The 26985-nt window shown below is 29.7% G+C and overlaps 2 protein-coding genes across 2 annotated transcripts; one reads left to right on the forward strand and one right to left on the reverse strand.

Annotated features, from left to right (window-relative positions):
• The first annotated feature begins 6333 nt into the window (after window positions 1-6333).
• Window positions 6334-13565, forward strand: LOC132953524 (zinc finger MYM-type protein 1-like). Its single transcript, XM_061025910.1, has 10 exons — window positions 6334-6481; window positions 7276-7332; window positions 7405-8020; window positions 8110-9245; window positions 9304-9471; window positions 9553-9766; window positions 11043-11284; window positions 12841-12987; window positions 13075-13196; window positions 13509-13565. The coding sequence occupies exons 1-10, from the start codon at window positions 6334-6336 to the stop codon at window positions 13563-13565; spliced, it is 2907 nt and encodes a 968-aa protein (XP_060881893.1).
• Window positions 13566-15127: 1562 nt separating this feature from the next.
• On the reverse strand, window positions 15128-17631 carry LOC132953525 (uncharacterized). The gene is made up of 3 exons (XM_061025911.1): window positions 17466-17631; window positions 16832-17378; window positions 15128-16746 (listed from the first exon to the last, which is right to left on the reverse strand). The coding sequence occupies exons 1-3, from the start codon at window positions 17580-17582 to the stop codon at window positions 15269-15271; spliced, it is 2142 nt and encodes a 713-aa protein (XP_060881894.1). The 5' UTR covers window positions 17583-17631; the 3' UTR covers window positions 15128-15268.
• Window positions 17632-26985: the final 9354 nt, after the last annotated feature.

Consider the following 26985-nt stretch of genomic DNA (forward strand, 5'->3'; position numbering starts at 1 on the left):
GGTGTTCCGGTGCTTGGCGTGCCATACCCATTTCCAGGCGTCGCATTGTTTCTGCAATGCGACGTTGGTCGTCGCCAAAGCGGGCCATGCAGTCCTCGAGCATGGTCAGTCGCGATTCCAGACTGTGCCCATGCGCCGAGTTTTCCGCCGCTTGCCGTACCTCCTTAATTATGGAACGACTCGCTTGAATCATGTCCATAGCCTGTTGGTGTGTGGGTGTGGGTGGGTTATTGGTGGTGATGTTCGGTGGCTGGGCGGGTGATGATTCTACCGGTTGGTTTTCCCTTTGTCCGGCGTCAAGCATCTGACCCGTTGGCAGGTTGTTTCCGGTATGTCCGGTGGGTTCCATAGGCGGAAACCGGACTTCGTTGGCCTGTAGGTTCAGGTCCGTGAAGTGTTGTATCAACCGGATTTCGAGATCATCTTTCGCGCCCGTATCCGACAACTCGCGCTGCCTGCATTCGTAGCGCAACTCCGCGGCGGTCAACTCATCAATATATTTTCCGGTGTTGTTTACGGGAAAATATAAAATGTGGCTGTTGTCGGTGGAACGGTCGTCGCGTTCCTTCGATCAGCTGTGTTGACCGTTTATCGGTGTTTATTTGCGTACGGGATGTAGGTCAGTGGGTTGTTATTGTTTTGTTATTCCGCTTGCCGGGCGATCACAGTAACCGGTTTTCGCAGAGTGTTGTCACGGATGCACGTGTGTGCGTTATTCGGCCCACTACTGCGATTAAGGAAGACGGCGGCTGTCGCTTTGAGCGGCGGCGGCGGCAGTCCGATTATGTGGTATTTCTGTCCCAAGTAATCGCGTGTTGACGTTATCGGTGGTGGTGCTGGGCGGTGGTGGTGTGGCCCTCTCGCGCTCTTGCATTCCTACCAACCTACGTCGTGTGTGTATGGACTTTGGAGCGTCGCGCGCGGTGTAGTCGGTGCGTCCGTAAATCGGGCGGCGCGGCTGGTCGTTACGTCCTTATGTAATATATTACGTAACGCCGGTTTTTCCGTTTTCGCCAGCTAACCACGTTTTTGTCGGATCGCGTCGGGGACTTTTTTCCAAGTCGCGCAACGGGAAGGGTATATGATGGTGGTAGTAAGGGGTAAGTTAATAAGTTTTCACTTACCGGTGATTCCTGTGCGGGGAGCCAGTTGTCGCGGTCCTGTGAGGAGTCGCGAGGGTGAGGTGGTGGAAGGTCTACTGACCACGTGAAACACAAGTGAAACAAAAATGAAGAACAAAATACCGATGGTTTTTGGTTTGAACCGGCGTGTTTATTTTTGCATCGTAAATAACGAACGAGAGAAAAGAAAAAAATATGTAACAGAGAACAAACTGTAAAACTCTATAAAAGAGAAAAAAAAAACAAAAAAAAAAACAACGGTCGATGGTTGATGCACGATCTCGGGCCGCGGGTTGAACCTCTCGTATCGGTCGTCGAAAAACTAGTGACTTTTACAATCCGGTTCACCCAACGGCCGGCCGACGGTTCACAGCGCGGGTGTCGCGCGCCGGCGTCGTCCGTCGTCGATTGGCGGTTTGTTTGAGAAGCGTTGCGCGGCTTTCCGCGTAAAAGGCTATTTGAATTCAAACAGCTATTACGCGGGACCGCGTCAACTTTTACATACATGTTATTGTTAAAAACCAAAATATACTGAAGCATTGCAATACTGATGTATTTAAAACGAGAATTACGCGTATACAAAACTATTTTTTGCAAATTTTAAGTTTTTAATTTTTAATAGCTTCAAACAAGGGCGTTCATCTTTTGAAAATCCAGGGGTGGACACTATATTTTTTCAATAATATTAACCCTTTCTGTTAATTTTTTAACTGCTATATTATGTAAGTTTACGTAGCATATTTATATTATATGACTTTTTTTTTCGTATGGCGCAATGCCCGGGAGTAGGCCCGAAGGCTTAGTTTGGACGCCTATTGGCAGAATTTTTATTTGGGCACCGGTAGGTTTCTGCCATGCTTGTTTGGGGGATGGCGTTCTCGCCGTCTAGACAGTTGCCTGCCCAGAGAGCGATGCCGCCGGTGGTCGGGATTCGAACCGGCAACGGTACGCGTTACAACCGACGTCGTAGTTCGCTCGGCCACTCCAAGTCACTTAACTGAGTTAAAAAATATCATACACTAGCCCAGCTTTGGCTGTCAGCTGTTGGATTGGTGTTTTTGTCTGTGGCAGTAGGTATTATTAGATCACCAGAAATTATAACTATACGCAGTCTGAATTTAGTGCACTTAATTTAAGATGTCATCTCACAAATAACATCGGGTGAAGTTGAAGCAGTGTTGGTCCCCTGGGCAAACACCGTTTGAATTAAAATGCTGTTTGCACACCATGTGCATTGTGCAATGCTTATCATGTCATCCATTAAACCACATGCCTATAGTACGTCACACTTTTAAAATGTATTTGTGTAAAGAAAATTATTTACTTTACGGTGAAAAGTTGTAAGTCCGTGCGGCGTACGCTTCTGAAATTATAAAAAATTAAATAAAATTGTTAGAGGAAAAATATTTTTTTTCATACAATTATACAAATGTATTATATATATTATACTATATTACATAAATGCTTATAAACAAATTGTGACCTAAACTTTGATCTATTTGATAACTTCATTAATTTAATAAGATTTGTGTTAGGTATATTATGTTCCAAAACGTGTTGAAAACGCAATGTATTTATATTATAATAAAAATGTTAAGTTTTATCTTTTATATGTGTAATATATCTTATATACGTATTGTACAATAATTAAATCTTATGATTTCTGAGTATAATTGTAAGCCTGAAAATAATTGTTTGTTAATATTTTATTAGTGTATAAAAAATAATTATACACTCATAAATCTAATATTTAGATTTATAAATTTACAGCTAACAAGAAGCCCTGGTTTAATAGTAATATTTTATTGCATTTATTCTAAATTACAATCTTTAGTTAATATAAACTATACATTTTTTAAAAACTATATGTATATTATTTATTTATTCTGTGGTGAAAATAAGAAAATTAAAAATGATGGACAAATATTTTTGTATTGAATAATGGCTGCTAACTGCGAAGTGCTAACACAAATATTTATAAACTTTTGAACATATTTTCTGGATTTATATTTCATACCATCATTATATTTATAATATTATATGTAGCACAAGAGCACTACAGTATTTAAATATTACATTAACAAATTATTTAAAAATAAAATAATTATTTATTTGTCTATAAAATTAATCAGTATCCTAACCAAATTCATAAACTTGTAATAATTTATAATCATTTAATATTTAATTACTTTTATATAGTATATTTATTCAATGGTAAGACCACAAATTTGTTCATTGTTATGGTATTTATTCGTTTATGAGTACAATGTACAGTGTACACCTTAATGCTAATACTTAACCATATTAGATACTAGCTGACCCTGTGCACTTCTTGCCCTTAAAAAATTACAACCCTTTAAAAAATTGTGATTGTTCAAATCCTTTTGGATGTAACTCGCAGCAGTAAGTGCAATTTAAGAAAATATTGAGATTTACTCTTAATACCACCAAGATCAAATATGCGACCATCATCAAGTAAATAAGTTTCACCATATTTCAACTATTTAGTGGTATAATTATTGGTATAGTTTTCCAGTGAATGGTGCTTAAGTTAAACAAAAGAGGAAGATGGTGTTTGGGTCTTTTTTTCAGTACGTTTGTTCGACTCTTTCAGCCAGCTCATCTCAATCAAAGCCTTGCTCCCGTTGCAATTCGCGATTGAATGCATCATGCGTGGGTTTCCAATATGAGTAGTTGAGAGAATGGTCAAACGAGCAATGTTGGCCGCGTCTCCTTCAGTAGCGATGGCGTGACGCAAGTGGATGTACTCGTCTGATCGTAACTTCGACTGATTGAAACAAATGAGATTGAGACGCTCCATTTATATTCAAATTAAAAAAGGTGGATAAGTGGATGTCGCTCTGCTGTACAGTAGGTTACAAGTGGGTCACTGTAATGGATGGTGTTAAATTTGAATTCAATGATATAATATCATTTTATAAGAAAAACGATTCTGAGCGAAAACGGTCAGTCAGCCTATGATATTACCAAGTATATTTGATTATATCATTGTGAACAAAGTAATTTATATATAACCTATTTACGTGGAGCCTTGTTTTAAATTTTCAATCCTTAGCCATTAAAGTTAAACATTTTATACATTTTTAACTACAAAATAATTAATAAATTATAAATTTGATAAATGTTGTCAAAATTTGAACTTTAAATGCTTATAAAAAAAAATTTTGCCTATGTATTTTTAATGTTTTTTCAATTGCTATTAGAACGATATATCAGGAGCCTTATATTAAATATTCACGCTTTTTTACCCAACAAATAAAATTTTATTGATATTTATAGAAAAAAAAACTAAAAAAATTGAAAACTGAAAATGTCCGTAAACAGCTCAAAAAGAGTCAAAATATTTTTAAAATTTTATGGTGTATAGAAAATGCTATTATAAATATTCAATGAAATTTTCAAGTATCTACAGTCATTGGTTTTTTAATTACAATAAAATAAGAAAATTGTTACATGAGAAATCGAGTGAATATCAAATGTTGTAAAAATATAAATTTCAGACGCCCATAAAAATATAATTTAAGTTTCTTGTAGACATTTTTTTTTTGATAAATGTAGACAGACTTATGAGTAATCTTATAATATTACATTTTCAAATCTTAGATTTAAAAAGAAAAATTTTTATGAATTCTCAACTCAAAATAATTTGCTAATTTTCGTGATTTTTCCGTATTTTCTCAAAATTTGAACTTTAAATGCTTATAAATAAAAACTGTGACTAAGGATTTTACATTTTTTTACTCAACAGATAAAATTTTATTGATATTTATAGAAAAAAAAAACTTAAAAAATGGAAACTGACAATGTCCGTAAACAACTCAAAAAGAGTCAAAATATTTGAAAAACTTTGTGATGTATATAAAATGCTAATATAAACATTCAGTCAAAATTTCATGTCTCTACGGTCTTTTGTTTTAGAGTTACACCAAAAACCAAAATCGATTTTCTCGAAAACAGATTTTGCGTAAAAATTCCCGTTTTTCCTTAATTTTTCTTTTGTTTTTCACGTCGCTTTTGAAAACTACTAGGAAATTTTTACTGTTGACTCACCAAAGTACCAACTAGATTCACTTTCCTATCAGAAAAGTTACTGTTGAAGAAAATCCAAGCACATCCAAACACAAGACTAACCTAACCATATATTTATGTTTATACATGTATAGCTAAGACAAGTAAGTCCACAGTACAGAGTTTATAATATTATACGCATACTATAAATAGAAACATTCATATAACCATTGATTATAAATACTAGTATTTATAATCAATGATATAAGTCCAGTGGCGGCTCGTTGTTTGGACGACTGGACGATCGCACCCCCTACTAAAATATTTTACATTTTTAAAAAATATTGCAAATTTTTAAATAGTAAAATGGTTAGAAATTACCTACTTTACATTTGTCTATTACATTAATAATTGTCGTGTGCGAACTGGTTATTTCTCTCAGATACCAGGAGCATATGGGTATGCCGTATGCAGTGGCGCCGAACACGGTATAAAGGTGTGACAGCGGTAACACCTTTTTAAGGGGTGGGTCGTGGGTGGGTAGGCGTAGGTACCATACTACTGTTAGGTGTCACTTATGCAATACAAAAATAGTAATACCTAATAGTATATTAACATTGTATATAGTAATAGCCACAAATTAAGATATCTTGTGTACAGTTAGTATGTTTGTATTCTATTAGTAATACAATAAGCGGATAAGGTATATAAATAACATGCAGGACGGTCTCGGTGACCTGTGCATTCGCCGTTGTATCTTTCTATTTTGTCATAATAGTTTCATTTAATTTACTATTGATAACAACCGACTATCAGCACCCAGCGATAACTGGAAAAAATGTTTATAAATAGCCTAGTCGAAAATCGTATTTAAGAATAATTACGATTATCAGATTACAAGTTACAACATAGTTTTCTAAGGATAACACTGGGCACTGGCAACGTTATAGTTCTTGCTGTCCATGATTTAATATTGTGCTCTTTAATTATAAACATATTATTTCCATTTTTCCCATTGTTGTTAGTGCATTGTTAATACTCCTATTTTCAGTGTTTGTTGTATTTGGTGCAAGGATTAAATTAACATTTTACTATTTTGTGCTTAATATTTAAATTCAATAAATTCTGGTGTATTGATTTATTTCTAATACAAAATAATTATAATTTATAATATCAAATAAAAATGAACTCAGAAATTTGTGTGTGTGGCAAAGAGCGAGGAGGGCTCAATAATACAAATTGGATGCGTCATGCAAATAAATGCAAAAAAAGAAAATCCTGTTCAAACAATATAAGTATTGCTAAGTTTTTCAAGTCTTCACGAGTAACAGGTATTTATTAACTATTATTGCTAAATATGAGTCCATGAATTTTCAGCGTTAAATTTTTTCTGAAGTAGGTAGGTGGTAAATACTTTCAACATTTTATTATTTATTAATATTAGTCTCATGAATTGTTTTAATATATCTATTAAGTACTTAGGTACATATTTTAATTTTTTAAGTATTTTAACTTAAATAAAATGTAGTTATCTGTTATATTACCTATTACTTATCCCTGAAATTTTAATTTAATTTAGTTAAATATATCTATTATTAAATACATTTAATATTATGCTTTAAAAATATAAGAAATGTTATGTCTCAAATGAAACCTTGGTCCTTGGGCATTTTTGTTGTTCATAATAATTATATACAAATAATTATTTGTAGGGATAGTACAATAAAACAAAATGTTTGGAGATTATTTAATTTTTTTATTATTATTAGAGATACATTTTGAAGTAAATCAGTAACGCAATTTATGCATTGATTATAGTACCTATACTAACTTCCATATTATTTAAGTGTCTATATTTTGTTAGAGTGCTTACCTACCTTAATATATATTAATCATAATATTATTGAAAAATGTATTTCATAGATCAAGAACATAATATAGCGAGCACATCATAATATTGTGAGTACAGTAGTTGTTAATGATGTTGATGTAGAATACAGTCAAGACAAAGAAACTGGTAAGTATTTAATTTATTATGACTTTTAATACCTATATTTGGTATCCAGAGTACCTAATTATTTATTTATCATGATGTTATTGAACATTTGATAACTTTATTTCATAGATCAAGATCATAATATTGTGAGTTCAGCAATTGTTGATGTTGATGTTGATGATGAAAGTAAGAATAAATAAAATTAAACACAATTTTATTGTTTTAATAGGTTACAATTGTTAACAGAATGATTTTTAGTTTTAAGATTTGGAAATGATCCGGCAGTTTTCAGTCAGTTAAATGATCTTACACCTGAGCTTATAGATTTCTTTTTTAAAAATGGATCATCTCAACCATCATCAAATGATTTTTCCAACAAATGTTTTCCTAAAAACAGTTCAGAAAGATCATTTCGTGAAAACTGGTACTGGAAAAAATCTCCAAGTGGAGAAATTACTAGAAGAAAATGGCTATCTTATTCCAAGTTAGAAAATAGTATTTATTGTCATTATTGCGCACTTTTTGGTCGAACTGGTCAAACAAGTTGGGTTAAAAAAGGCTATAGTAACTTTCAAAATGCAGACATGAGAATAAAATTACATGAAACAACTGAAAAACATATTATGGCATCTATTAAAGTAGCATACAGACAAGCAGCTTTTCCACTAATACCTTCTTTGGTAGAAAATAACAAGACACATATTGCACACAACAAAGAAATAATTAGACATTTAATAGACATTACTTTATTTCTTAGCAGACATTGTTTGTCTTTTCGGGGACATAAAGAGAATACAAATGAGGATATTCGAGGAAATTTCAAAGATCTAGCTGCACTGTTAGCTAAATACTCTCCAGCCTTAGCATCGCTAAAGTTGAAATAAAAGGTAGAAAAACACATAACTTTTTGTCCTGGCAAAGGCAAAATCAATTAATTCAAGCTATCTCAACAAATATTCGTAGCAGCATTCAACAAGAACTATTGAGTGCTACATATTTCAGTGTTTCGTTGGACACTACTTTTGATATATCAAGGAAAGAACAGTTATCTCTCGTATTTCGATATATTAATAAAGGGATCATATGTGCACGACTCGTCGCAGTACGTGAGACGCTCCTTACAACTGGGCAACATCTCTTCGCTGTGTTTAATGATATTTGTGAAGAAATGAAGTTAAACTGGAGACAGCATCTTGTTGGTCAGTCATTTGATGGAGCTGCCTCAATGCGAGGCACTTATAATGGACTTCAAGCGTTTATTAGAGAACAAAATTCAAGTGCAATATATGTTTGGTGTTATGCACATCGTTTTAGCTTGGTTGTGGTTGACGCTGTAAGTAGTTGCCTTGAAGCTCGTGATTTGTTTGGGAACCTGGAGTTACTGTTTGATTTTATTGGAAGCAGTAAAAAAAGAATTGGTCTTTATTCTAATTTTCAAAAAATCCGTTACCCTGGGAACCCTCAACGGCGATTAAAAAGAGTCACCACAACACGTTGGTCATCTCACTCATCTGCTCTTGAAACTGTTATTGTTACATTTGATGCTTTAATTGATACACTGGATGATTTACAAAATGATCCCACCACTGATCGTGTTTGCTGTGTAAAAGCAAGTAGCTTAATGGATTATATGTTGTCTGAGCGTTTTATATTAACAAGTTTGTTGTTCACCAATATTTTTAATATTACAAGTCCATTGAATAAATTTCTTCAAGGTAAAAATGCTGATTTGTTAGCTGCTGTTAATTATGTAAAAGATGCACTCACGAAAATAGAAGACCTTCGATGTGACATACAGTTTGATGAATTACAAAAGAATAAAAACAAATTCATTGAATCGAAGAAAAATGATTTTTCTTTCACTCCAATTAGACAAAATAAACGTATTAGACGTATTAAAATAATGCCAGGTGAAAAGTCATTAGATGTACCAATATATAACCCTACCGATCAATTTAAAGTCAACACATACTACACCGTCTTAGATATTATCACGACACAAATAAAGGAACGCTTTAATGAAAACTCATCACCATTATTAAAAGATCTTTCACTTTTTCAAAGAACAAGAATTCAGGAAATTGCTGAAAATAATTCTAGTATGCCATTTGATGCTTTTAATGGGTTGGAAGCTATTTATAAAAAAATTTATTTCAGCTAAAGACTTAAGGCGTGAATATTTACAATTTGTAAATATATATCTTACATTTGAACCATTGACAAAACTTCCAAAAAAACTTCATGGTGACATTGATTCAATTATACACTATGAAACTGATGATGAGGACATTGACAATGACGAAGAAGACAACGAAAAGCATTTTTGTACTAAAAACACAATAAATTATACTTATAACGTGTTTTATTTAAATGGCCTGAAGGATGTATTTCCTTCTGTTTATGAAGCGTTGTCAATTGCTCTAACACTACCGGTATCAAGTGCATCGCCCGAAAAGACATTTTCGAAATTGAAGCTGATCAAAACTAGGTTGAGAAGTACTATGGGTGAAGAGCGGCTGGAATCTCTAATGTTGATATCCTGTGAAAAGGACATTACTTTATGTCCAGATGAAATTATTAACACTTTTTCAAACAACAGTATTATCTTAAAAAAATTATTGTAATAATATATTTAAAAAAGTTTATGTCCATGATAAAACAGTTTTTTTATTATACGTTTATTTGATAAATTTTATCAAAATATTCTTTTATTTTACTCCTATTACTACTACTTGAATAATATTTATAGTGCTTACTTTATTTGTTAAAGTTGAGTTGAATCTACTATTCTAATCCTATACCTTAATATATGTGTTTCAAATTGCTGCATTTGATTCAAGAAATAAAACTTTGTTTCTTAGAAGTCATGTAATGAATTAATTTGATTCAGTAATAATATTCACTATTTCACTGTATCTTTTGTGAAAGTTAAATTATAAAATGTATTAGTAGGCACTAGCCACTAGGTAGGTACGAGGTACCTAAATAATATTTAATCATAAATGTAATAAACAATTAATTTAGTATTTGCCTGTACCCTAATTTTAAATAAATAAATAAATGTATAATATAAAGTAACTATTAATTATATAAGTAAAATATAACATAACTGCAATTTAAAATTAATTTAAATTCAACAGTTATGAGTAATTTGAGTTTTGAAGTTGTGAGATTGCAATTTTTAACCTTTGCGGCCTATACTGCAGCTTTGATTTTTTGGGGGCTAGCAATTTTTTTTTTTTTTTTGGGGGGGGGGGGTCTTTAACACTCACGAAAATATACCTTTGGGTAGGTGGGTGTGTGTCATAATGAAATGTTGTCACACCTTTATTTTGGCGATCCGGCGCCACTGTAGCGAATACTTTAGGTATTTCTATCTCCGTCTTTATTGATAATACGTCGTACCGTATTCATTTTAAATGTTTACCGGCATAAATATTGTGAATATTGTGATCGACGTCCGTCAATTTCAACTTTTTGCTCTTTCTGCTTGAATTGACGTGTTTGTTAATATTTTATATTCTAGTCTACAGGTACAATTAGAAAATGGTGAATTTTTGTAGTGCATTTAACTGTTCCAGTTCTGTTGGAAACAACTGAAGCATTTGTGCAACTCTGAGCTTGTTCTAATTCATCCTATACAAATATTTATCAATATAATATTTTATATTATGAAAAGAAATTTTAGTAAATATGTAAATAGCAACATAAATTATATTGTTTAAAAATTTAAAAAAATATGTTAATTTTTTTTAATTTAGAATTTTAAATAATATTATTTTATGTTTATTACTTGAAGGTCTAAATCACCATACGTTCCGTATAATCCCGTTTTTCTCTTTATTGTTAATTTATAATTTTTTATTTATTTTTTTTTTATTCTACAATCTTTTTAGTATCACAGTATTCAATAGAACATATTTTAAATCTATACTCGTACCACCGGTAGAACGCTACTCGCTCGCGCATCCAAATGATCGAGCTCCGCGGTTTTGTAGCCAAATTTCTCGCACTCTACCAACTAAAAATTCAGCTAAAGTAGAAGTTAAGTGGTGTGAAATATTTGAATACACTAAAGCTCATGACATTGATACAACTAACATATCAAAAATTGTAGAATATTCTTCGGAAATTCCGGGTACAAATGCTGCAGTAGAACGGATTTTTTCAACCATTAATGTGTTGTGGACAGATGAAAAAAAATCGATTTTGTTGAAACTATCAAATCATATATAATTGTAAAAACACATTTTAAAAACTTATCTTATAATGAGTTTTATAATAGTATATTAAAAGAAACTAAGTTACTCAATGAAATCAGTTCAGCACAAAAGTATACAAAAACATCAAAAGAATACATTTCCTGCCATAGTCATCAAAACAATTTTTTTTGGGATTTTTGTGTACATATTATATTTATTAATATTTTATTTGTATTTAAAAACTATTATACAGCATAGTACATTTAATTTGTTTTTTTTTATATTTATATATTTAGTTAAGTAACTTAAGTGTCCCGTATTTTTATTTTATTTTTATGGTCACCCTAAACATGCATCATCTATAAATAAATTCTAAACCATTTAATTTGTAATTTTCAGATTTTAATCATAAACCTGACTTACCCATAATCCCTCTTCGCCACCTAACACCTGCCGAAAATAAATTTTTCAACTCCCCCCCCCCCCCCCCCACAACATACAGCAAATATTTTATATAATATTATTAACTATTACATTTAATTTTTTTTTATAAAAACTAATAAATATTGAATGGATAAGTAATTACATAGTTAGGTTTTTCATACTTTGGACAATTGTATTTCATTTTTTTGTATATTACATTTTTTAAATAAATAAATAAGTAAATAATTTAAATATATCAACAACAGTTTTATTGGTAAAAAAAATATAAATTGGTTGTTAATTTATCAAGCGGACAGTTTAATTTCTGAATGCAGGTAATATTTAATGCTAATTAATCCAAATATGCATTGTATAATATGTATATATACGTATATTTATATTATAAATAGATATCTCGTAGTCCAATAATTATGATTCAAGCGTCAAGCCGCATAAATAGCGATATAAAATAAAATTGTGATTTGGCAATTGGCGCCGTATTTAAACAAGGATAGATACTCCTAATATATACGCTATCTCTTTTTAACATCCTCGCTCGGGCCACACTGCGTGGTGAGCGTTCCAGTTATTATATAGTTCAATGATTATACCTAACCGTGACCAAAGTAATAAATTCAAAAACGTGGATTTAGATAATATTCTATTTTAATAACATTATAAAATATGTATAGTTACTATTAATATGATTAAACTTTGGTTTGAAAACAATGGTATAAAAACTGTATTGATAAAATATGATAAACATTTCATAATTTTTATTTTAATAGTGAATCATCGAATATTCTAATATTATAAATTATATTGTACTTAAACGTCGAAATGGCAAAACGTTTTACGCGTAGCTCCAAAATGATTAATATCGTGCAAAATTCTAACAATACAATTTATGAAGATAATAATAACGTAACCAATGTTACTACAAAACAACATAAAATTAATAACATATACATTCAGTCAGCTAAAAGAGCCGGTATGTCATATAATTTTTTTTCCATGCATAGTAAATACGTCATATTTTATTAGTTGTAATTAATTATGGTTTATACAGAATTGTTGTCAGAACAAAACATACATGTTATGGATCAAAGCTATAAAACTAAAGTCCAACTAAGGCTTCAGAGTAATTTACAAAATACAGAGTCCTTATCATTATTACCTTCAAATCCTGGTGAAAAAAATTCAAAGGATGCTATAGGTAAGTAACTTATATATTTTTTATTTCAATTGGTTGATAGATAATTAATTATATTTTAAGATAAAATTCTATTTTGTATCTTCATAGAACTATCTACTATTACAAGTTGTGTTGATAACGTCATGGTAAAAAATGATGATTATACTGATTTACAAAATGAGACAACTTCATTATTAACTTCAAAATCAATTGAAAACAAATTAAACGATGCAATAGGTAACATAATATTATACTGTTTTAGTTGTTTGGTAGGGAGGTACCTACTTATGATACTACTTAATGATATTTTTATATTAAACTATATTATTTTTTTAACTTAATAGAACAAACTGGCATTACACGTTTTGTTGATAATCTAATGGTAAAAAATAATAGTTGTACTGATTTACAAAATGCAGAGTCTGCTTCATTATTAACTTCAAAACCAGATACACAAAATATAAATTTGAATGGTAAATATTTTAAACATTAAATATTTTCTTTTGAATCATAATTTAATAACTGTTTATTTTAATTCATAGAATACAGTAGCAGCCGCTCTGAATTTGATGACAGTGACAAAGATAACAGGGGCGTAATTACGGGGGGAGATATGGGGGGATAGATCCCCCCCCCCCATGAGCTGTATTTATACACTGTTGTTTTACAAAACACAAATTACTAAAAAAAAGTTATATTACTGTATTACCAAAATAAATGTTAAACAGTGGATTTCACTTTTATAGTTTTGTCGTTATCTCTAATATTTATTTATTTATAATTTTATAAACATAAGAGCGTTCGTCGTTTGTCACGCACCGAGCTATTTTTAGTTATTACTGTGCCTATTCACTATCAACAATCTACACAGACGATATATACAACGTATACAGCGCAGTTTACAATTTGACCGATCTTTTATCTACAAATCTGAAATCTACGACCATTGTATTATTATATTGAGCAATTAAGCAATATAAATCACGTCATCGCACCGCGCACTAGTCTTTTCACTTGTGTTTCTAACGTTTGTTCAATACATTTGTAAAGTTTTTATATCTCTCTAAGTATACTCTTTAACTGCTTTTTAAATATTTATACATTTATATATGAAAAATGGAAAATAATAAAAGAAAACCTTGGAATACAATATTAAATTTTTTCAAAAAGAAGCCTGGGCCTGAAGTAAGTATTACTATGTATAATTAATAAAAATTCTAAATGTTATTATTAGGGCCCAATATTAAATATTGTAGAAACGTATAAAATATGCTTGCATTTACCATTTGTGCACCAATTTTTAACAATTTAAAATTGATTAAATACTTGACAGCATGCTTTAAAAAATTGATTATCGTACCTACCAATTACCGTCACTCACTCACCAAAAAAATCAAACAGTTAGTTAAAAATGATTTGTTAGTTTATTTAATTTTATTACAGCATTACATTTCTTCTTTATTATTCAAGGGTATTGTTAAGAACCACTGTTCTAGTAAGTAATACGTATATGTGTAATATTGTAATATGTATATGTGCGAGCCGTCGTCGGTCTCAAGCAGTGTTGCCAGATTATGAAATTGTAGCGATCGTACAGTCTTATCAAAAAGTTCGTTTTTTCTCGTTCAAAACCGTACAACCAAGTTCGTTTTTCTGGTTCAAAACCGTACACAAAAATTTAACTTAGATCTCGCAAAATCGAAAATAGTTCTGATTTTAGAATTTAAATTAAGTCTTTTATTTTTTGGTAAAAAAACATATTTTATAATAATTATGTTTATTATAACATGATTATAAATCTATAAAACAAAATAAATTAATAGTATTATCTTCCTTGATAAAAAAAAAAACATATTTTATAATCATCGAGGTATATAAACTATATTATATACCTCAATGTTTATAATAACTATGTTTTTATAACATGATTATAATTAATGTATAAAACAGAATAAATTAATAGTATTATCTTCCTTGATAAAAAAAAAAACAAATTTTATAATAACTATGTTTTTATAACATGATTATAAATGTATAAAACAAAACAAATTAATAGTATTATCTTCCTTGATAAAAAAAAAAACAAATTTTATAATAACTATGTTTTTTATAACATGATTATAAATGTATAAAACAAAACAAATTAAAAGTATTATCTTCCTTGATAAAAAAAAACATATTTTATAATAACTATGTTTTTATAACATGATTATAAATGTATAAAACAAAACAATTTTAAATTAACAGTCTTTTCTTTTTTGGTGAAAAAACATTTTTTATAATAAAGATTTTAAATAATAATTCAGTCTTCTAGAAAAAAGTCTTCAAAGGTATCAGTCTTATTTGTTGTTGGGTACAATGTAGATGATGTCATACTGTCTACCATTGTTTTAGTTGGTTGAAATGTAATGCAGTTCCCATTTTCTTTTTTAATGCATTCACTAGCTATAACTGTAGAAGCTACCGTTTTAACAATCAATCTATTTCTAGATTTTGTTTTAATACAATTAATTTTACTAAAAACTCGTTCACAGCTAGCATTAGAGTGAGGCAGACAAAATGCATTCAAAGCAAATGTAGCAAGTTCTTTGAATTGACCTGATTCCAAATCAAGTATTAATGACCAAAATTTATCAGGCTGATTTTCTAATTTAATATTTTCTGGTAAAGCCACTAATGGTAATGTTCGCCATTCATCATCAATAAGTTGAATTTGATCTTGATTCACCATTCTAGGCAGTAGTTGTGTAAGGCATAACACAGATGGATATTCAATCCTAGTTTTTGAAGAAAGAGCTACCTTTGGTGTTAACAAATTTAATAATCGTAAAATTGGGTTAGAAAAATCATAACGTTTTTTTATTTGTACACAGCTAACTTTCAGAAAATCAACACATCTAGAAATAAATTCTTTTAGCAAATCTGGCCTTTGTACTATAGCTGGGGTTTTTGTATGAGTAAGGACTTTAACTCCTAAATAAACTTCTGAAGGACTCATAAATTTACTTTGATCGGCAGGATTCAATGTAGCTAATGGAGTTTGGAGAACATAGTCCCTTTTCATGTAACATAGTAATAATTCCTTGTAAACTAATTCCATTTTTTCATTTAAATTATTCAATACCACTTGCTCAGTTTGGAAATACTGGTTTAATGCACTAAATTTTGGCAACACCCATTCCAAGAAAAAAAAATACATTTTTGTAAAAGGGTCATTCAGCTGGGTATAAATATTTTCTGCAGCAACAAGTTTTTCTGAAAACCACTTTTCATTAAAATATGAATGTAAAGCCATCCACTGTTCCAAAATACGCTGGACAACAGCAAATAGCGACAACCACCTCGTCTGAGATGGGTGCAGCAATTTATGTACAGAAATATTGAAAAAGTTTTGAAATTCTATATATTGGCTCTGTCGCTTACTACTGTGGCTGAAAAAATTAAATACATTCCGAGCAAAATCTTCAATTCTTCGGGGCAAGGACTTGCATGCTTCACTGCAGCATAAATGAAGAGAATGACAAATACATTTCATTACGAAGATTCCCGGGAATGTGATTTTCAGCCGGCTTGAAACAGAATTTTTAGACCCCATCATTGTCGAACAGCCATCAGAACCAAATCCAACAATGTTTTTTACATCAACATTATGATTTTCAAATGACTGAATACATTTACTAAACAGATTTTCTGAAGTTGCTCCTTTATCAACTGTCTCTGGTTCTTTTACATCAAAGACCTGTACTAAGTCCCAAAACCTTGTAACAATAATCTTGGACTCTGTATCAAAAAAACCGTACTACAGTACACATGGTAGATATACAAGCAACATCGGTTGACTCATCAATCATAATTGAAAATTTACTTTTATTCAGTTTTAGACTTAACATTTCTTTTTCCACAGGCGCAATTACATTTGTAATAATGTTTGTAGCTTTAGTTCGTTTCAATTTCATTTCTTTACAAATTTTAGAGTCTGGGAAAATTTCTTTTAATAAGGGCTCTAAATGGTTGATTAATGAAAATGCTACATTATGTTCAGCTAAAAGAGCAGACAATTTAATTTCTGCGGTTTTGACAGAATTATTTAAAGGATTAGATTTCGCCATAACTTGAAAATGTAACATAATATTTTTAAAGTGAGACGAACTTTTTAGTGACTTTATATGATTCGAACTGTTACAATGTTTTTTAATGCAACTCAGTTCAGAAACAAAACTCACGTTGCACATGATACATTTAGCCTTAAAGGGATTATCCCTTTCAGGTTTAAGCCAACCTTTAAATTCCTTATTGCTCTCCCATTCTTCTCTATATTTTTGCTTTCTGTGTTTTTCTTTTTCATGTTTGGAAAGTTCATTCCTTAGAGATCTTTTCTTTTTTGGTGTCGACGGTCCTTCTTCTTCAAACACCTATTGTAAATAATTTGGTTAGGAGTATTTTATCTCAAATATATTACATAAATAATTAATCAAATTACTAATAAAATCTAAACAAACCTCTGGCGTATCTTCTATGTCCGACATTGTAAATAGAAAATATAAAGACGCAACACCAACAAAGATATAAAATATTGTATTCTTATCAAGAACAATAAAAAATACAAGGTAAATCATGATTTAAGATATTATATCTTATCAGTTATCATAATATAATATAATATGTTCATATATTTATATATTTATATGTGCTTCAAATTGTTTACTCGGTCGAGATGGGCATGGCCCCATCCATAGCGTATGATTAGCATAGATCTAAATAAATGTCAATGGTCTGTTGAAATTTGTAAGATCGTACATTTATGTACGGTCCTCAAAGTAAGATCGTAGATCGTACTTTGCTCTAAATTACCGTATAAGTACGATCCAAACCGTACATCTGGCAACACTGGTCTCAAGGGATGTGCTGATGAAGCGATTGAGACCCGACGACCGGGCCGGACGCCTCGCGCACAAAACGCGAGTGCGGCAGTCCAGAATTGGAGACAGAGCATTACGTTTGTACCGAACCTTCAGAGCCTTTTTTCATTAACATAGTTGTACGTTTTACTTCTTAATATCAAATACAGAAAGTTAACCAGTCCGAAGTGTTTGTTATTTTATTTGTGTGGACATCTTAGGATAGTCCATAACAGTATAGTAAAAAATGATAATATGGTCATTGATGAAACAAGTCATTGTTCACCTCGTGTTGAAGATGAAAATTTGAATCAAACTACTCTCGAAACAAATAAGGTTAGAATAAGTATTAATGCCCAATGATGCATATATATTATATTGTATTTCTTTTAATATTTTAATGCTTTATCATAATTTTTACTCAATGGCAATGCTGCTTTTATATTGTTACATTTTATAATCTTAAATGCTTTTTAATACTGTTCAATTAATATAATACAGGTTGAAGCCCACTTTATGCACACTCCCTGTTTCTACTTCAACACCTGAAAGAACATTCTCAAGCTTAAAGAGAATTAAAACATACCTTAGAAATAGTATGACAGAGGTGAAAAATTATTTTAAACTAAAATTCAATATTTACTATAATATTATTATGTTATTTATTAATTTATTTATAGGATTGTCTAAATGGTCTATCATTGTTGGCCATTCATAATGATATTGAAGTGGAACATAATGAAATACTTGACATATTAGCGCGAAAACCAAGAAAATTGGAAATTTTGTTATATAATGATATAATCTTAATTTGTTAATAATATAATGTAATAAATGTATAAAAAAAATTTGTTTAATATCATTTAATTTTAAAATGCATCATGTTGAAAAGTAAATTAGTGGTAAGATAGAAAGGGTGTGTGGGGGGCAAAGCCCCCCACTGTTTTATTGTTACAAAATATTCATATCCCCTCCCATAAAACATTTATAATTACGCCACTGAAAGATAAAGATTGGGTGATTGAAAATAGGCAAAAAAACTCAATATCACTTGATTCATCAGTAGATTCAGGAGATATTGAAACAGATGTTGTAGCTAACCACTATCCAGAATTAAAAATATTGACTCAACAACCACAAATGCAGCAATAAGTAAGCAAAATTCTCGCAAAAAAGTTAAATGTATAAAAAGTTGGACTAGAGAAACTAGGAAAACAAAAAGGAATCTAGGAGAGTCTTACCATAATTCTAAAGGACAAAATATAGATAAAAGAAAATTGCAACCTCCTTATAATTCTACTTGCAAATATAAATGCTCTTCTAGTTTGTCTGAGGAACAACGTGAACGAATACTACAGGCCTACTGGACAATGGGGGATTAAACAAGACAAAGAGCATTTATAGTTAAATCTACAACTACTATTGAACCTAAACATCAGTATAAAAAGGAAAATAGTAACCATGCATCTAACAATGCATTTTTTTTTATCTCTGGCAGGTATCAACTACAGGGTTTGCAAACTTTTTTTTATGGCTACTCTCAATATTGGTGATAGAACAATAAGAACTGCTTTAAAAAAAGGTGGCTATAACAAAGAATATGTCGAAGGTGAACTAAGAGGAAACCATGGGAAACATAAGAAGCTAAGTCCTAAAATATTAACCCTAGTCACTGACTATATAAATGAATTTCCTCGTGTTGAGTCATACTACCCAAGAAAACAAACAACAAGGCAATATATTGATGGTGCTTTAACTATTGCTGAAATATATCGATTATTTTTAAAAAAGTGTGAAGATGATGGAAAAGTATCTTGCAAATTTATTACTTATTCTTATATTTTCAATACACATATTAACATAGGTTTTTTTATACCAAAAAAAGATCAATGCGCATTTTGTGAAACGTTTAATAATTCAAATGAAAGTGACAGATTAAAAATGGAAAATGACAAACACAGACACAAACTTGAAACTGAACTTTCTAGGAATGAAAAACAAAATGATAAGAACTTGGCAGAAACAATTATAAAGAAAAAATTATAGTGGCCTGTTATGATTTGCAAAGCATTTTGACAGCACCTTCTGCTCAAGTATCCAATTTTTATTACTCTCGTAAGTTTGCCACTTATAATATTATTACTGTCTATAATATGGGTATTACTGAAGATCATTGCTATTTATGGAATGAAGACCAGGCCAAGCGTGGGGCTAACGAAATTGCAACATGTGTCGTATCAGTTTTTAATTGAAAATTGTTTAAATAAAGATACAATATTCTATTCTGACAATTGTAGTGGTCAGCAGAAAAATAAATGTATGGCCACTCGTTATTTATATGTGTCACATACTTGAGTATTTCTTCTATTACTCATAAGTACCTAATTGTTGGACATACCCAGAACGAAGGGGATTCTGTCCATCCAGTTATAGAATACCAAAAAAGAAGATTATTAAAATCCGGTTATATTTACTCTTCTCAACAATGGTTAACTGTTATTCAATCAGCAAAAAAAACAGGAAAGCCTTTTAGAGTCCATGAATTAAACTATCAACATTTTATTGATTTAAAGAAATTGACATCTAATATGGAAAACAATTTTAACAAGAATACATTAGGACAAAAAGTTGTTTGGAAAGATGTAAAAGTATTGAAAGTTTCTAAAGAACATCCTGATAGACTTTTTTTATAAAACATCGTATGAAGAGAAGGATTTTGGTGAAATAATAGTGATGAACAAAACAAGAAATGCCAAAAGAAAAAGTTGTGATTTAGAGTTAAGTAAACTCTACACTGAACCACCAGGTATTTCAAAAGAAAAAAAAAAGACCTAATTCATCTTTGTGAAAGTAAATTGATTCCTGAAAACTATCATTATTTTTTCGAAAATTTGAAAGTATCAAATTCCTGTGTTGCTGAAGTCCATGACGAGAACAGTGATTAGTATTTTTATTTTTACTAAGTTTAATAAACTATTTTATGAAAACATAATTTTATAATATAAGATAAATAAGACTATAATATATTCAATTTTATCTGTGATTCATAAACAATTAAATTACTTTTTTAATAACAATATAGCCATTTGTATAAGTATAAGTTTTATAATTTGTATATCAATAGTTTAAAACGACTTATACCAAATTCAATATATGACATGTTTATTTTCACTGAAACTTGGCTTACTGATAACATTTCTACATCTGAACTGGGTTTTCATGGATATGAAGTTTACAGATATGACAGAAACTCACAAACCAGTTCTCTATCAAGAGGTGGTGGCGTTCTAATTGCTGTCCGTAATACATTAGTCTCAAAACCTATCTTGTTACATGAAAATAAAATTGAATTATTATTTGTTATTATTCGATTACCATATCGCTCTGTTATTATAAGCTCAGTTTATATTTCAATTCATTCTAATATTAATATTTTTAAAGACTATTTAAATTATGTAGAATTAGTATATAACAAACATCCTAATCATGATATTTTATTATTGGGTGATTATAATCTTCCCTCAGCCAATTATTCTAACATTGAATTACACTTTAATGATAAATTATCTTATTTTAATTTTACTCAGTACAATCAGATTTTTGACTAAAATAATGTAATACTTGATTATATTATATCTAATTCAATATCCATAAACGTTGAAAAAAATAGTTTTCCTACTATTCCTGTTGACCCCCTCCATCCTCCAATAACTATAACTTATAATTATTTATTTTCTAGTGAATTAAAATTCAATGATTATGTTTTTAACTGGAATTTAGGCAATTACTTAGGTATTATAAATTATCTAGGTTCTATTAATTGGTTCAATTATTTTAATTCTAATTCAAATATTAATGATGATATTTCCTTTTTATATTTACATATTAATATTGCAATTAATCATTTTATCCCAAAACAACATAGACATAAATTAATTTATCCTATATGGTTTAGTAAGGAATTAAAAATCTTAATCGAACAAAAACAAATTGCTCATCTTGCTTATAAAACATTAAATTTACCCGAGTCATATATCACTTTTTCTAATCTTCGAACTCAATGTAAAAATATCAGATACCGTGATTATAATGTATATATTAATAACACTCAAAACTCGGTTAAAATTAACCCAAAACATTTTTGGAAATTTTATAAATCACAAAAATTATCGTTACAGTTACCTGCAGTAACGTCATATCTGGATGAAGAAACTTCCTCTGGGTCCGAGATAGTCAATTTTTTTAACCCTTAACTGGTATCCTTATTTGTATTCACGTAACTGGTATTGTCGGGTCAAAAATGACCCGAAATTTAAACTACTTATACGTTATTCAATTTTTTCTTTTTCTTTTTTTTTTTTTTTCATTATATTCTATGAAATTAAATGAATATTTTCAATTAATAACACAATTTTTTTTTCAAATATAAGTGTTTTATACAAATTTATTTTAATCTTGCAAATTTACATGATTATTTATAAATGTTTGAATAAATTATTGAAAAAAAATATATTTACATTCAAATTTGAATTACCCATTGGTTTTTAGTTAAGTTTAGATACAATTACAACAAAATAAAATAAAATTTAGAACTTAGAACATTTATCTGGAATCTTTCAATAACAAATCTCAATTTTACGTTATTTATACGGACTTTGAAAAAGCCTTCGATAGAGTTAATCATTCTCTTCTAATAACAAAACTTAAAGCTTATGGTTTTTATGACCCACTTCTTTCATGGATTCATTCCTTCTTAACCAATCGCACTCAAGCCGTAAAATATGAAAATTATATTTCAGATCGAATTAATATTTTATCCGGCGTTCCTCAGGGTGATCACTTATCACCCTTACTATTCTCGATATTCATAAACGACATTAATACAATTTTAAAACATTCAAGTTGTCTTTTACTTGCGGATGACACAAAAATATATAAGAATATTAAATGCACTAATGATGCATTAGAACTACAATGTGACTTAAACAGCCTTTATCAATGGTGTATTGAAAATGATATGTCTTTGAATATTGATAAATGTGTTATAGTCTCATTTTCTTTAAAAAAGAATACTTTACTTTTTGATTACACATTAAATAATTCAATCTTAACACGTAATTATGTAATTAAAGACTTAGGTGTTTTTTTCGATACAAAACTTTCATTCAATTTTCATGTTAATTATATAAGAAACAAATCCTACAAGAAACTTTGCTTAGTAAAACGTATGTGTAAAGATTTTTACGATGAATCAGCCCTAAAAATCTTGTACTTTACGCTAGTTCGTTCTAACTTTGACTATGCCTCTATAATTCGGCGTACTAATAATATTATCCAAAACCATAGTCTATCTACTGTACAGAATAACTTTTTAAGATACCTATCATATAAATATCATTATATAAGAACTCCTCATTCTGGATATGAAACCGTTTGTAATCTCGTTAAAATAATGCCCCTAAATAAAAGATTTATTATCTTAAACTGTACATTTTTATATAAATTATTACATAATATTATAGATTGTCCCGAAATAATTCCACTTTTTATCTTTCCTCTTTCTCTTCAAACTATATGCTATATACCCCTGCAAATATACTTATGTCAGCAGCTAATTCAACTAAAGACTTAGATTTATTTAACACTACCTTATTTAATTTGTCTAATATTTGATCTAATCATCTCTTATCCTCTTCTATTTCTCTGCTTTCTATATCATATTTTCCCCCTTTTTATTTCTCATACCTACATTTATAACCACTATACTCTCAATATAATTATTTATTCATATTATGCTGCTTTTATGTAATATCTTTAAGTTTAAATCGTTATTTAATATTTAAGATTTGATTACATATACTTTATTTCTTTTGTTCTTTTCTTTATTTTGTTCTGTTTTATGTTATTTGTATTCACCTTACTTTTAAGTTGTAACCCATATTATGTGCACTTAACACAAACTGTCACTACAATATTTTTGGAATTGGAATTTATTTCCGTAAATAAATTATTATTATTATTATTATTATTAAAAGTATTATTCGCCAAAGAAGAGGGAAAAGTCTTTATTTTTTAATTTTTAATTTCGTTACTTAATGATATTATGTAAAAGTTTTCAGTTTTTATTATTAATTTTATTTATTTAAATGTTATTACTTGCATTACAATATGTGTTATTACTCCAACCAAGTCACAATAATAGCAACAATTATTTTTTAAAAATGTCTTGTGTAAATTAGTACCTAGTTGTGTCATGTGAAAAAATTACTTTTTATTATATAAGCAAACAATAGACTGCCACATTTTGTGTTGTGGCATTAAATGAAATTATTAAGAAAATCAAGACTGCCCCATTTCATTTTGTGGCGCATAAAATATTTGGTTTGAAATGGAATACCGACACAAAACTAAATGTTTTGTTATTCCGATTCCTATTTCTAAACTGCCATCAGGGCCGTCCCAAGGTTTTTCGGGGCCAGGGGCAAATTAATTTGGGGGCCCTTCGACCATAATAATAAGATATGATAAACAAAATACTCACTGAGAATAACAAAATGTTTATGAACGTATTTTTCCAAACCTTAACCAATCAAGCTCATTTAAATTCATGTACCTACTGCATTACATACTTACATTATAGAATTGAATATTATTTATATTATTTATATCAATATTATTCAATACATTATTGGCAATGTATTACCATGTATACAAAAAACTACAATTTATTCCTAGATGGTTATAAATATTCAAAGAAAATATTAACTTGGATGTTTATAGGATTAAATAAATAGATAAGGTAGATTAAGACAATTAAAAAAAATTTACGTATATTATTTTATTATTTTAAATAAAATATTAAAATGTATATCAAAACACCTTTTTCCTAGCTTTTTTTTCAGCAAAGCTGTCTATAACATCATCATAATCTAGAGTCTTTGCCAACTTGTGTTCGATGGAGAGAAGTATTAAATGATTTAAGCGGTTTTCTTCTGTAGTTGAACGTAAATAACTTTTTATTAATTTCAGTTTACTGAAAGATCTTTCTCCCGTTGACACAGACGTGGGAATGGTAGAAAGTATTCGAAGACAAATACATATTTGAGGTAGTATATTTTGAAGTCCTTTCTTATATATTTGATTAAATTATTAGAAATTAAATTAAGTAATCGAGTACAGTAAACGGAAAAAAGTCTCTCGTTTAAATAATATTATAGGATATATTTTATTCAATTTTAAATTAGTTTACGAGAGGTAAACCACAAATATAAATGAATACATTTTTATATTTTTTAAATAATATTATTATAATATATATTATATTCAATTTTTAATTAATTTACGAGGGGTAAACCACTATGATAATCATAGAATACAATTTTATAGACATGTAAACTGTTTTTTCTCCCAGTCTGCCACTGGAAAATGCTATAAAATATTTAGATAACAAGTAAAAAAAAAATGTTTTCTTCAATAAATTTAACATGTTATTATGAATGTAAATAGGTATAACCGTATTAGGTATAATTTAGTATTATTCTGTAAGTACAGGTACATATAATGATACAGACTATAGCTTAATGCCCCAATACGAAGATATACTTCTTTAAAGACTAATAGAAATATTAAAAATTAATCATTTTAATAAAAATAAAGAATAATATGTATATATTTTAATCAATTATTACTTACTAATATTCGTGTTTCTGCTAATCGCTATTTACTGTGCTAGTAATAAATTTATAAAAATACAGTGACACTGTGGTAGTGTGGTATACGTCTACTGTCGAGTAATAAGCAACCGACTGGTGCGGCCGTGCAGGTTGTGGTTTACTATTCAGAATAATCAATTCTACAATGTATCGGTTATAGGTTTTTGTCTAAAAATATGGCGTGCTGCGTGCACCGTCACCTATCGTAGCAAATCGAGTATCGTTATCGCGATCTATCCACATTATACTACACACATATACACATTATACTAATATATTAAAATATTATTAAGTAGAAACGGTGGCATAGACGAGAGGTGGAGGAAATTGTTTTGACTACGTGACTGGACGTCATGCTTTTATACTCGCGCATTGTATGACTGTATAAGTGTTAAATTATATTTTAATTTTATTTTAAGTATTAATATTATGTGGATGACGCAAAGAAGATATTTTTTGTCTCAATAACGGTGGTCGGTGATAGTTCTTTGTTTTTAATTATTATACATCAAGACTTTTTGGGGGCCCCCTAAAATATTCCAACAATGGGGCCTGGGGCAAAATGGTCCCGTTGCCCCCCCCCCCCTCTGAACGGCCCTGACTGCCATAACCTAATTTACTTGTGTCTGATTGAGATTTAACGAAGTAGATCATTAAACAAAGTAGGTAGTATTTGTGGGTGCTTACTATCCCAGTTTTTTACTGTTACAGGGAGATTTAAAAACGGTTATCCACGACTTTCCCCCTTGAACGATCAGATTTGTGGGTGCTTACTATCCAAGTTTTTTACTGTTTACTTTTTTATTTTAACTTATATACCCAAATAGTAATTAAATAATTTGTAGACTTATGGCCTAGTGGGCTAAGGCGTTGAGTGTAGCGTTTGATAAATTTGAATTTAGGGTAAGTATGTATATTAATACTACACCCAGTGTCATAGTCCACTAGGAAATAAGTCTACATTTTTTTTGTTTTTTTTTCTGTTTTTTTTTTCATAAACTGAAATTTTTAATTTTATAATAAATTATGTTTCAATTTTCGAGTTGTTATATTTTGTAATAACTGTTTATAATATATTATAATAACGCACAGCTTAATCTGTATCAGTTTATTAGTAACCGTTATTATTTACAATGGACTTATTAAAAGAAATTGAAAGAGACATTTCAGAAAATGGGTATAATTCATCCATCACAATTTTGTTTCAAGGAATTAGCTGAATTTTATACATTATTATCAAAATTAAAAAGCTATGCTATTAAATGCGGAACAGAAAAAAAAAACAATAATCATTTTACTTTATGTGCGTGGTCAGACCAAAATTGTGATTGCGGACCTGATACATGTTTGTGCATTGTTATCAATTATTATCTGTTTATTGATCTGAAAAAAATATTGATCAATAAACA

This window comes from Metopolophium dirhodum, unplaced genomic scaffold (genome assembly GCF_019925205.1).
Source record: "Metopolophium dirhodum isolate CAU unplaced genomic scaffold, ASM1992520v1 scaffold6, whole genome shotgun sequence".
NCBI lineage: Eukaryota > Metazoa > Arthropoda > Insecta > Hemiptera > Aphididae > Metopolophium > Metopolophium dirhodum.